Source organism: Hakea prostrata, chromosome 1 (genome assembly GCF_041222555.1).
Source record: "Hakea prostrata isolate BN-2017 chromosome 1, UWA_Hpros_2, whole genome shotgun sequence".
NCBI lineage: Eukaryota > Viridiplantae > Streptophyta > Magnoliopsida > Proteales > Proteaceae > Hakea > Hakea prostrata.
In genome coordinates this window covers 12,169,474-12,182,987 of record NC_142600.1, presented here as the reverse complement: position 1 = coordinate 12,182,987, position 13,514 = coordinate 12,169,474, and the positions used below count along the sequence as shown (strand labels likewise).

At 39.4% G+C, this 13,514-nt stretch overlaps 1 protein-coding gene across 2 annotated transcripts in view; it reads right to left on the bottom strand.

The window, feature by feature from the left end:
• Window positions 1-13,514, bottom strand: part of LOC149027520 (cytosolic endo-beta-N-acetylglucosaminidase 1-like) — a 36,329-nt gene that overhangs the window by 1,769 nt on the left and 21,046 nt on the right. For both annotated transcript variants that reach the window (XM_089163367.1, XM_089163377.1), the window contains exons 7-10: window positions 12,306-12,387; window positions 3,429-3,509; window positions 1,413-1,468; window positions 522-657 (exon numbers count right to left, since the gene is read on the bottom strand). In XM_089163367.1, coding sequence (XP_089019493.1) covers window positions 522-657; window positions 1,413-1,468; window positions 3,429-3,509; window positions 12,306-12,387 — 355 coding nt within the window. The remainder of the gene's footprint in view (window positions 1-521; window positions 658-1,412; window positions 1,469-3,428; window positions 3,510-12,305; window positions 12,388-13,514) is intronic.

The window sequence follows — 13,514 nt, the reverse complement described above, 5'->3', positions numbered from 1 at the left end:
TACAGATGGCAATACATGTCTCATCCAAAGTAACATGAGAGCTGGAAGTTAAAGGGTGACTCTGACAAACAGGGCATGAAATTCATTGACATAGAAACTTCCCTAGACTTCCTATGTCATCACCTTTGTATGTCAAGAAGACATTTTTTTCTTCTTCTTTCAACTCAGTTCATATAGAATGAGAAGCCCTCCTCAAAAGTGATTCATATGTCACCCTTGATGGTTTAAAGCTTTAAGAAAAGGTTGTACTTGGTGCACGAGGCTACCACCATCATGATTCTGGGGAGGGTCATAAAGTATGTAGCTTACCCACGCCTTCAAAATAGGCTGATTCCAGACTTGAATTCGTGACCAAATGGTCACAATAGACTCAGGGCCTTATTAATGATATTCCAATTGAATCTCAGGAAATGGAAACTTTGTCCAGAAATATCCTTAGACAGCCTAAATAAACACTTGATGATTTTCCAATATACCGCATATCTAACAGTCATAGCCAGTACCACAAACAAAGTGCTTACAGAATATGCAAAATGGACTGGTAGATCAGCCAAAGTCAGTTCCGCACAAAAGAGCCGCACTGTGAAATAAGCACCATCTTCAAGAGTTCCTTTAAATGTGATGTTCCCTCCTCCACTATAAGATGGATCCTCAAAGCTACCAAATGCAGATAATTACTTAAACAGAAAATTTCCATTAAAATAAGTTTCTAAAACAACAAAACTAAGATGGAAATAATCCCCATCCCTTACCCCCCCCCCCCCCTTTTGAAGGGAAAAGAAGAAGCTTTGAGTCAGTGCCATTTCTTTTTTGTTTTCCAGGAAAGAATAATACAAGAAAATGTTGAAGATACCATAAAGTTTTCTAAATGAATAATTCACTGGCAGAAACTCATCATGGCAAGAAATAATGAACAGAAAGACCAAAATTTAAATGGTAGGTTTTGTGAGTTTCAATAAAAGGCAGCTAATCAAGATGAGCTAATTGTGCCATATGTTGCTTTTAACTACTGAGAGAAATGCGTATCTTCCTAATATCACATACCATGCGCAAAATTTACTACCTGCTTCAGCAGTCTAGCACTCACATTTCAGTAAATAAGGTCATCTCATGGGTGAGGCAGGTTAAGGGTTCAAATTGTAACAGAATTTAACTATCCAATTCAAGGCACAAGATAGCGAGGCCAAAAGGTGAAAAGAGTGAAAATTCAGGAAAAGGCGCATGTCACATGTTAGGATACATCTAGGTGGTGTGAGTTTCACAGAAGAAACTACAACATTGCTGAAGTATAGTTTCCTTTGCTTGTTTATCTATTTTACCACAAGATTAGATCCAATACATTGAGTTGGAAATAATGTAAACTTTGTAAATACAATAAATAAGTAAGATATCAACAGGCAATAGCATCTTACTTGACAAGGGCCTGCAATGTGTTCGGTGTAGAATCCACATGATTGTTGAGGACAGGCTGCAAACAATTAATAAATAAATGATTTAGCATGAAATAGTTTGAGCTTTACTAACGGAAAAGTCACTTGAGCATTATCAACAGCTTCAGATGTTCTTGTGTAAAAATTCCAGAGGCAATAGAATGTGAGATAATAAAAGTATTAGATGCAAATAATTGCAGCTGATAGCAGGATTTAGGAGCAATAAAAAGAATCAGAAGGCAGCAATGCAGACCACTAGCCCAGAAAGACAACTCATTTCTTCCGCAGCTGAGACCACGTGGCTGGAGGGGACAATTGTGCAGTTCTAACGAGCCCATTCCAACATCCGATGGAGCTGAATGAGGAGCTAAAGCACAGATCTGGCGGTAACTTTTAGCTTCTTTAAACACCTCTTTATTTGAGCTCCAACAACCACATCTTCACATGAAACTCTTTTTTAGTGCTTCTATAGTCTTCATAAAGGACATCCCATGATTTCTTGACAGTTCAAATGGGGGCCTCTTCATTGAACCCCTTTGTAACCTTGGTTTCCAAAGAGAGGGAAATGAAGCAAAGAACTTATAGCAAAACTCTCAAATCAGAAATGGAGGCTTTGGTACCAAGTTGAAATCTAAAGTGTTGGAAGAGAAAGGATAAGAATGAGAGATGAAAGAAGTTTGCAGTAATGTCTAGGAGAGAATAGATTTCTCTTCCCTATATTGATTGATTTGATTCACTTACTTTTTAAGGTAAATTACATATACACGTCCCAAAGCCACAATACAAAATAATAACCCAGTACCCAAAGAACACTTATCACATGTGCTTATAGTTAGAGCTGGAGATATATTGAAATCACTTTTTTGCCCTAATGTTATGTGCATCTGAGTATTGGTTCGTTGACTGTTATTACTCATTGATTTTGACGATTTTTTAATCTCTGACCAGAATTCAATACCCAATGTTATTCTGTTCTCTGAAATTTATTTTGTTTGGTCAGTTCACTAAATTGCCCTTCTCCTAATACTCCTACAATTAGTCTACACTTACTGATCCAACTTGTGGATCGATGCAAACTTTTCAGCAGGTACTCCATACCTGAGATTCTGAATAGGCAACTCAATGTGAGTTTCTAATCATTTGATACTGCCACTTAAAATCTCCCCAACCTGAACTTATATTTTGATAAAGGCTCTTGTTATTTAGCACTGTTTTGGTCTTTAAATACATTACTACACTACATATGCTGAAGATTTCATACTTTCAGATCCATATTGGAAAAGCATAAATCCAATTGACTTGGCAGTCTTCATGTCCAAATTGGTAATATTTGACCATTCCCAGACCCTGCTAAACGTGGGAGCCTTGTCCACTGGATATGGCCTTCAGTAGTTTCAAGAACATTGCCATAGTTGGGCAACTCATTAGTAACCACATTCAATGAAATGAAAAGGTGCAGTTAAACTAGCAGGGGGTCTCACCATCAGGATAGTTCCATTTGGTACCATCGCATGCGGCCTCGCCATTTCGACCTTGAGCACACTTGGATCATCTCTAGTTTTGGCGGGACTCTGATCGCCGACTCCATCAAAAAGCTAGTCTTTGGTGCTTGTATCTCCCACTGTTGGCTAGAGCATAATTTTTGCAGATGGTCCTCCAAATCTCACTCCACTGACTTGATTTTGAAGGCCATCTACAAGGACTCAGTCTTAAGCTAGCCTCGGTTCTCCCCAAGCCCCTTGTAGATTCCCCAAGGAATAGACTTCTTGTTGTTACCTGGGGATTAGATTCTTTTATTTTATCTCAGTCACACAGTTCTTAGCTGCGGTCCCCTCCCCCTTCCCTCTCCCTTTCCGGGTTGTTTAATATATTTATTATTTACTCAAAAAAACTAGTCTTGGAGATCCCGAATACAAATAGATCCACACTAATGGGCCGTATATGCATAGATGCAATGAAGGTTAGGTTTCACGTCACATTATGTATTCAGCAAGATACCTGAAAGCTTTGACAAGAAATGTTGTACCAAGGATCATCTTCTACTTGCTTTCCTTCAATAGAGAAATGATAGCCGTGACCCTGACCGAAGACAAAGACAAAGAAAGATGTTCATAAATTGACTAATAGCTAAGTCAAAGTAAACTTTGTTATGTATCTAATCTCAAGTTTACTAATTTTAAGAGAATGAGAACAAAATCCATAACAAAAAGCAATCATATGAAGTTTTCACAAGAATCATTAGCTGTGGAAAAAATAATCTGGATACAGTATCACCATCAGTAATTTTGCTCTTATTTGCAAAACTTGTGATTTACAAATAACTAAATAGAAGTTAGTATTCAGTTCGCTTATGAACCATCGCAAACAAGGAGTTAGTATTTAGTTTGTAGATTAACCATCTCAAAAATCAGATACAACACTAAAATCCATCAAGTCCCTGTGCCTTACTATGGTCCTCATAAATCACAATACCTCTAATCGAATGTAGAAGCTAATACACAGAGTTCCATATTTGTAAACAAGTACTTCAATTCAAAGATTCCAAGAAAAACAGTCAATTTAAACATTAAAAGAAGTATCATATTATTAGTGGAGTTTAATGGTTATCAATCAAGGAAACCTAGAGGAACAAGAGAGATGAATCTGGTTGACAATCATTTGCAGTGTAGTAGATGCAGACTCAAAGGTCATTCATAAGTATACGTGCAGGAGTAGAACCAAGCCTGAAAGTTCCATACATTACTTTAGAAATTTGAGATACTCACCCTATCTTGTTACATCATATCTTGTATCTGTAACAAGAAAAAAGAAAATAAAATATAGAACCTAAAGTAACAGGGGCAAAAGTCTCCTGATAATCAATCCCATAGGTCTAGGTAAACCCCTTTGCAACTTGTTGACTAATCCATCCATATTTTGTTTAACCACAAACACCCATTTGCAGTCCATTGGTTTTTTTCCTGGAGGAAGTGTAACCAACTCCCAAATATCATTTTTCTTCATTGCCTGCATTTCCTTTACCATAGTTGTCTTCCATCTCTTATTAGCATATGCTTCCTGCCAACTTTTAAGAACAGATATAGATGATAGAGAGGATATAAAAGCACGGTAAGAGTCAGACAAAGAGTCAATAAGAGACATATTTAGCCATGGGATGCTGAGTACAAGATCTGACTCATTTTCTAACAGCAATAGGAAGATTAGAAGAAGATACCTTAAGGGGAACAGTAGAATCTGATTATGGAGCAGAAGATTGAAGTGGTAACGTGTCACCTTTCTCCACTTGCTTTAGCCGGTTGTAATTCTTCCTCTGATAAGTTTGCATGTCCTTATTCTGGTCAATCTTGTTTTGAAATACCTTAATAGTGTGCCTCACAAGAGTGGTCTCCCCCTAACCAGGTTCTTCACATGGTTCAAAAATGGAGGGGGGAATTAGAGTCCTCACGTATACTGGGTTGAAGTCTTCCCTGGTTAAGAAACACTTCTTAAACTCCTAAGTTGTGTTGTGGTGGTGTGATAGAAAGGTCTACAGTTGGAAATAACACCTCTCCTCTAGGACTGTCCCCCTGGAGAGGTGTATGGTAAGGGCAAGACTTATTAAAAATGACATTCATAGAGACAATGGTTTTCCTGGAAGGAGGATGATAACATTTGTACCCTTTTTGAGTAGCAGATTACCCTAGAAAACTACAGCGTAGGCCACGGGGAGCCAGCTTACTTTGATGGGTTGTGATTCTGGCATAACAGACACATCCAAAAACCTTTGGGGGAATAATAAAAGAAGAGGTTCCCTGAAGAAGCTCATTAGGACATTTAAAACCAAGTATCCTACTGGGCATCCTATTTATAAGGTAAGATGCAATGAGTATAGCATCACTCCAATATTGGTCAGGGACATTCATAGCAATCATAAATGAACGGGCCATCTCTAAAAGATGCCGATTCTTCCTTTCAACAACCCCATTTTGAGCAGCGGTATCAACACAACTGGTCTGGTGTATTATGCCAAAGTTAGAGAGATATCGTTGATTCACCATCAATATACTCAGTGCCATTGTCACTGCGAAGGATCTTCACAGTGGCATTGAACTGAGTCTTAATCATATTATGAAAATCACAAAAATATTGAAAAACTTCATTTTTTTGTTTTAAAAGATAAATCCATGTAAAACGAGAGTGACAATCAATAAAAGTAGCAAAGTACCTATGGCCAGTAATAGACACATGTCGGCAAGGGCCCCACACCTCAGTATAAATGAGTCCAAAAGGAATAGATTTTCTATTATGAAGAGAAGGTAAATAAGTAGAACGAGTCTGCTTCGTAAAAATGCAGGCTTCACCAAAAAAATTCATCCTTTTTACAAGAAGAAACTAAATCGGGAAATACTTTCTTACGAGTTTCTAGAAGGGGGTGACCTAGCCTAAGGTGCCACTAGTGAAGGTATACTATTACCAAATGGACCTGATTAGGAGATGCAGTTAGAGCAGAAGTAGATCCTCCAATTGGCTCCAACAGATAAAGTCCATTGTCTAGTTTACCACGTCCAATCTCCTTCCCCGTTACTAGATCCTGGAAGACACAGTAAGATGGGAAAAAAGTCACTTTACAATTCAAGTCATGTGGAAGATTACTGATAGAGAGCAAGTTAGTAGAGAAAGAGGGAACGTGTAAAACTTTAAACAGAAAAAGTGATGGAGAATGCTGAATGATCCCTTTTCCAGCAATGGAAGAATAGGAGCCATCAGCAATTTGAACTTTATCTTTTTCGGAAGTTGGAGCATAATGTAAGAAAAAAGAGGATGTACCTGTCATATGATTTGTGGCTCCTGTATCAATGATCCAAGGAGCAGAAACTAAAGAAACATGGTAGCCTATAAAAGTTTTACCTGAAGTAGCAAGGTAGGAGTTGGTATGGGTAATGGAGGAAGCAGTAGTAGAGGCTATACCAGCAGTAGAAGACTGCAGAATATGTTGCAGAGTAGCTAACTCCTCCTGTGAAAAACCAATGTCTGCAGAGGGTAACTAGTGTTGACATATTGATGTAATATTTGCTGTGATTAAATACAAATTTGTGGTGACTTTTTCATCAACGTTTATTCTTGCATATTGAGCGTCACAAGCTCAAATTTCACAGTTACATGTATGATGGCTGTTCACTACATGTGATTAGATCTCACCCATCTCTCTTTACCTTCACTTGTGAGCGCCAATCAATCTACTTTTATCTCTGGTAGGAGTATCTCGGATAATATTCTTCTTTGTGCGGAAATTGTTTGAGGCTTTGAGAGAGCCACTCACTCCCCGGCTGCACTCCTCAAAGTAGATCTCCATAAAGCCTTTGACTCTATTCGTTGAGACTTCATCAGTGCCATTCTTTCTTCTATGAGTTTCCCTCCCCCTTTCATCCATTGGTACCTGTAACTCCACCCCCCCCAAATTCTCCATCATAACCAACGGCTCCCCGGCGGGTTTCTTTCATTCTCGGGAGGGTATTCGCCCAGGTTGCCCCCTCTCCCCCTATCTTTTCTCCGTAGCCCTTGAGGTCCTCTCTCGCATCCTCCAATAAAAAACTGATCAACTTCTCATCTCTCCCATTCCCAAGTGTAGGTTTTTAAATCTCAACCATCTCACTTTTGCAGACGATCTCATGATCTTCTCTAAAGCTGATCACCTTTCCATTTCCTCCATTCTCTCGGTCCTTTTGCTCTTCGAATTCCTCTCTGGTCTTCGTGTCAATCTTGACAAGTCCACTCTCTTTCTCTCTGGTGTCTCCTATCAGCTCCATGCTTCCCTTCTCCATCTTTCGGGATTCAAGCCCAGCTCCTTTCCGGTGGTCTATCTCAGCCTCCCTCTCATCCCTAGTAGGCTTACCCGCCACCACTACCTCCCTATGCTCGAGCATATTCACAAGAAGCTTCAGCTTTTTGGAAAGGCAAGCTACTCTCCTATGCCGGTAGGGTGGTACTCATTTGCTATGTTCTTCAATTTTCCTACCTTTACTAGTGTGGAATTTTCCATACCCAAATCGACTCTCCAGGCCATGGAATCCTTGTTCTGTGCATTTCTTTGGAAACGGCAGGAATCCTCCCGTTTCATCCATCCGGTTAGTTGGTCTTCCTTATGCCAGCCTACCTCCAAGGGAGCCCTAGGTATTAGGCGGATATCTGATGTTAACTCGGCTTGCCTTCTAAAACTCATCTGGAAAATTGCCTCCAAGCATGATTCAATTTGGGTTAAGTGGGTTTATTCTTATCTTCTCCGTTCCAACTCCTTCTGGACTGCTTCCATGCCTCCCAACCCTTCATGGGTCTAGAGGAAAATCCTTTTGTTGCACCCTCGCGCGATCTCTGCCATTTCCACCTCCATTTCATCCAGTTCCTCCACTTCCTTCTGGCTTCACCCGTGGCATCCGATGGGAATTCTTTTCAATCACTTTGGCCCTCGCACTGCTTATGACGCCTGTATCCCCAAATCTACCCTCCTTTTTGCTTTCATCTCCAATGGCTCTTGGTCCCCTCTGCCCCTCCCCACTCTCACACAGGTTTGGGAGTCTTTACCCCCCTTTCGAGCTCCTCTTGTAACCTTACTATTTGGCTGCCTTCTTCCACCAAAACCTTCACCACATCCTCCGCCTAGAACCTTCTCCCGGTCCCATGGCCCTAAACCTCCCTGGCCACCTTTGGTTTGGTTCAAAGGCTTTATCCCTCGTCACTCCCTAACCCTTTGGAGAGCCCTCAACTTGGCTCTCCTTACCCAATCCTTCCTTATTGACCGCCATATCCCCGTTAACCCCAACTGCATTCTATGTTGGAACAGTTTGGAAGACCTTGACCATCTTTTTTTTCTCTTGCCCTTTCTCCAGATCTATCTGGGAAAAAGCCCTTGCTTCCATTTGGCCCCGTTCGAGGCAATCCTTTGGGTTCACCCGTGATTGGACTTGGATTTTGAGAAACTTTGCAGGTTCCTTCATTTGCGAACAAATTGGTAAGCTAAGTGTATTGTGTCTCTATCCATCACCTTCGGTGGGAGCGCAATCTCCACAGATGGACTTCCAAATCCCGTTCTATTGATAGGATTTGGAATGCCATCTATTTTGAGGTTTCTTCTAGACTGTTAGCTATTCCCCACCCCCTTGTTGATGATACCCCAAGGAATAGGCTTATTGTTCTCTCCTGGGGCCTTAGCTCTTCTTTTCGGTCTTCTTCTTAAAGACCTTGTATTTTCCTTGTCTTTTAATATTATTATTTATTCATCCAAAAAATATATATATATATATATATTGATCACCAGTGGATTCAAAACCCTAGCTCTTGTCCTTTATAGATTTTCTCCAAATTCATTGCACTCTCAGTAGTAACAATTCATTAGATCATATTTCAAAACACCAAGTCTCTTATTCTAGTTTGAGTAATTTTAGATTTCTTTTGATAACTCCTTCCTTTTGGATTCGATCTCTGCATACCCTTGCTAATATTAGTAGAGGAAATTGTGGTATTTTGTTTTAGGGCATAACGACAGCTCGTTAGTATCCTTCTTGGAAAGAACACCTTTTTGGCTTCCCTTATAATATTTGGTTGTGCCTACTATGTTTGCAATCATCAGTGTACTGGCGAGCTTGACCTACAGAGCAATTAATGTGTCTTTGTGGGGGTATTCTCCCTAAAAGGGCTACCGCTGCTACCATCCACCAACCTGCAAGTTCTTTGTTTCCATCAATGTCATCTTTCATGAAGCTCATGAAGCCTCATCATACTACAATGTAACACCTTTTCAGGGGGAGAATATTTCTGGTGAAGATGCATTGATACCTAGTTTCATCGACTTAGAGGTTCATCGGAACAATTGAAAATGAGATGGAATACCCAGAGTACCCATCAACAGATAAACCAGATGTACCATTTGAGGGAGCAACAAACTCTTAGTAGAGGTACCTTGAAGACAAATGAACACTCTTGGTAACAGCATTTTGAAATCATGTTTGCAAATGTCGACAAGAGACACCATAGCACCTTTACCATTATACAAATCCTCTTCAAAACTAGAGTCGGGATCTTCAACTGTTTCATTTCCTGTTAAAAATCTTTTTCTTGAACTACCTATATCCCTTCAAAAGAGTGTTAGGAACTACACTTACCTCATATCTCATGTAGTCTCCCTTGACTCTCTTTTACCTTCCTATCTTAGTTTTGTGTCTTCCGTTTTCTTCTATACCTATCCCAAGGAAGTAGCAAGAGGCTTACGCAAATCCTAAGTGGAAGGCAGCAATGTTGCAAGAAATGAAAGCGCACTTGACAAAGATGGGACTTGGGAGATTGTCGTTCTTCCTTCAGGCAAGAGACCTGCTGATTGCAGGTAGGTGTTTGTTGTGAAGCAGAACATAATGGATCTTTAGATTGATAGAAGGTCAAATTGGTTGCCTAAGGTTTCAGTTAGATATTCAAAATTGACTATCAAGAGACTTTTGTACATGTTGCAAAGCTGAACACCATCATAGTATTACTTGCATGTATTGTTAACTTGGGATGGGATATTCACTAGTTAGACGTGAATAATGTTTTTTTACATGAAGAATCAGGAGAAGTCTACACATGAAAATTCCTCCTGGTTTCTCTGGTGACAAGACCCAAGGGAAAGTATACAAACTCTGGCGTGCACCATGTGGCTAAAGCAGTCACTTTGAGCGTGGTATGGCAGACTCCATAAGGAAAGTAATGCTGGTCAAACCCTCTTCATTAAAAGGACAGGTCCCCAGGTTACCATTCTAATTGTTTATGTTGGTGATATAGTTGTGACAGGCTATGACGGTGAAGATACACTACAATTGAAAAAAATCCTGAGTCCTAAGTTAGATATAAAGGATCTAAGAAAAGTTAGATACTTTTTAAGGATTGAAGTTGTTTATTCAGCTAAAGGGATATTTCTGTCCCAAAGAAAGATGTCCAAGACTTATTATCTGAAACTGGCTTACTAGGTTGTCATCCAAGTGATGCTCCTTTGGAAGTTACTACCTGATCCAAGGATAAAGGGTAATGGCTTGATGATGACAGCATAATCTAATGATGGTTTAATTAATCAGGCACAATTCCCAGGCATAAAAAGGATGATCCCCAACCACATTTTTTATACTACTACGGCAAAGGTCCAGTTCGAGGTTAACCTGTAGCACACCCCCTTCGTCCCCTGAAGCAATCCCATTTGGTTCCACAGCCCAACATGAGTACCAATGAAAACCCATCCCTTACCTGGAGCAAGGGAATGCTCAAGTGCAAGAATTGAGTAGGTTGGTGGCCAACTTATCTGATCTGATGTGTGCTAATGCTAGGCGCTGTCAACCTAAAGCTCAAGATTATAGCTGGGCGGATCACCTATTGATAAAGGTTGTAGTCAATGACTAATGGGAAAACTGATCTATCCATCTCATACACATCCTGACATTGCTGCTGTAGTTAGTATTGTGAGTAAGTTCCCACAGAATTTGCATTCCAATCACATGTCTGTCATCTTCCAAAATTTTCATTATCTGAAATTATCTCCAGGCAAAGGTGTTTTCCTATCCCCACATGATCATCTTCACATTAAAGCCCACACTGATGTAGACTAGGGAGGTCCACATGATTGGAAGTGCACATCAGGATACTGTACTTTTTTTGGCATGAATCTAGTTACTTGACGTAGCATGAAACAAATTGTTGTTGTAAGATCTAGTGCTGATTCTGCTGAAGAAGAATTTCAAGCTACGGCTCAAGGGGTTGTGAATCATTAGGGTTGCATGGTCTACTAGATGGTCTGGGTGTGCAAGTGCCCATTTCCATGATGCTCTATTGTGACAAAGCAGCTATAAGCATTGCCCATAATCCAGTGCAACCTGAGTGGACAAAGCATATGGAGATTGACACCTTTTATCAATAAAAAATTGGAAACCGGTAACGTAACCTGGATCTATGTTTCACCCTTTTTATCAAGTTGGGCATGTTTACGCCCCGACTTGAGGGGAAGTGTTGAGAGGAACAATACACCCTCTTGATTCCAGTACTAGCATATCGAGAGGGCTAAATCCCTCTCCACCTATTACAAGTTCTAGTCTAAGATTGTTTTTTCTTGGCAAGTTATTTTTCCTATTCAGAGTTATATTGCTTTTCCTATTCATCTTCATTCTTGCATTTCTTATTTTACTCAGAGTAGGATTGCCTTCAATTGTAAACTATAAATTCTCACTGGGTGCTGCAAACAAACACAATTCTCTGAGTATATTTTCTTAACCTGACAACATTGTTCTTATTAGTTTGAGGAAGTAATATTTAGATGACCAAATCCTTCCCTTTTCTATTAGAATAGGGGCAGTTCCTTAGAGTTAATGTCGATGTTGTAGTGCTTCGTCCCCCCAGTCATTCTTTTTGTTTCCCCCCCTCAATATCCATTTAGGATATCCATGTTGGTCTCCCTTATTGTATCGTCTCTTATGGATCTATGCAGCTTACCTTAGTAATTTGGGATAAAGCTTGAATTTATCGTTGCTATACTGTTCACTTTTACCATCATTGATACCACTCACTGAAATTGTACATATTGCCATTATTTATTTTCTTTCCCTTGTGGTGTTCATTATTCTTTAAATCCTGAATCATTCTCTAGTTTTAATGTTAAGAGCAGGGAATGAGAGAACACACGCACACACACGTGCACAAAAACAAAAACAGGAAGTCATTTTTGAAGGAAATCCCAAATAGAACAACAGTCTGATATGATTCCCTTTCTACAGGGAAAATAAGGATCATTTGAAAATGGAAATGTTTATGGTTCTGTGGCTGGAAGAAGTTTTGTCACTGAAAGACAGTCTAATAATATCAAAAGGAAACAAAGAGCAAATCAGTTACCTGATCAAAATTGGAGTAAAATGGAAAATCTTTAGGATAGAATTGAAGTATTCCCCATGATTGTTCAATAAGGCCCCACCAACTACAAAGTCAAACACAATGAGAAGGTAGTCAAACAATTTATCAAGTCTAAGAGATAATCATAGATAAAGATAGAACAAAGGTTAGTTGGTAGACACATTCAAGGAAAATGGAAAACATTAACAGCCTCATAGGGAACAGAAACATGAACTGTCTCTAAAACCAATATTGATGTAACCATAAAACTTTAGTAAGAATGTCAAGTTGTGATCTTTACTTTTAATGGACTACAAATATAATGTGATGAAAATAGTTTGTCATGACACATGAGCAGGGCTTACTGTTAAGTTAGTTATCACAGAGCCTATTCATAACTGTCTTTATGGTCTATGGTTATATGCATTATTATTGCCATTAGTAGTTAGGATCCATATAGCCGACCCAATTTAGTTGGGAGAAGGCTTGGTGGTGGTGGTGGTGTTACTAGTTAGTTAAGAAAGTGGTGGTATTATTGTAGCTTTCTTTACATTTCTTTAATATAAATATACTGGCATCAGAAAGTGGAGTAATTCACTATTCGGCAGCTCATTTTCTCTTCATCTCAGTTCTTTTCTTCTTTGTATATCTTCTCCTTCGGTCCTTCCATCTTGTTCATTAGTCAATTTTGGTCTGGTATTATAGCATGGTATTAGAGCAATATTAATCAATAAAAACAGGTCAACCTTTTCTGGTTTTGAGAGTCTCTAAGACCTTACAGGTTCTATATGTTTTGCAGCCACTGCACCCTCTTTGGCTGATGGGTTCCCTTAGTTAATCTTACATATAAAAAGGGACTTCCATAGCTTAGAATGATCACCTTTGATGCTGCTTGCCTCTTTCTTTATGCAATAATACGAGCTCCAGTATTCTGGATTTCCATGTTTTTTCCCTTCTGAGAAAGTGTTCTCCAAGAATTGATCATTTTTTTCAGTGGTTTATCTCTTCTAAAACAAGGTAATCCTTGGGCCATCTACCCTAATCCAAGCTTCAGCTCATCGTTTCCAATTGCAACTCCATTACCTGTCAATAAGTCTATTGTTGTTTTATTTAATTTTGACACGTGGGGTCCAAATTGCTTCCATAATAGGCTGGGTTTTTATCACTCTATTCTTTTTGTGGATGATTACCCCTGTTTTTGGTTTATTTATT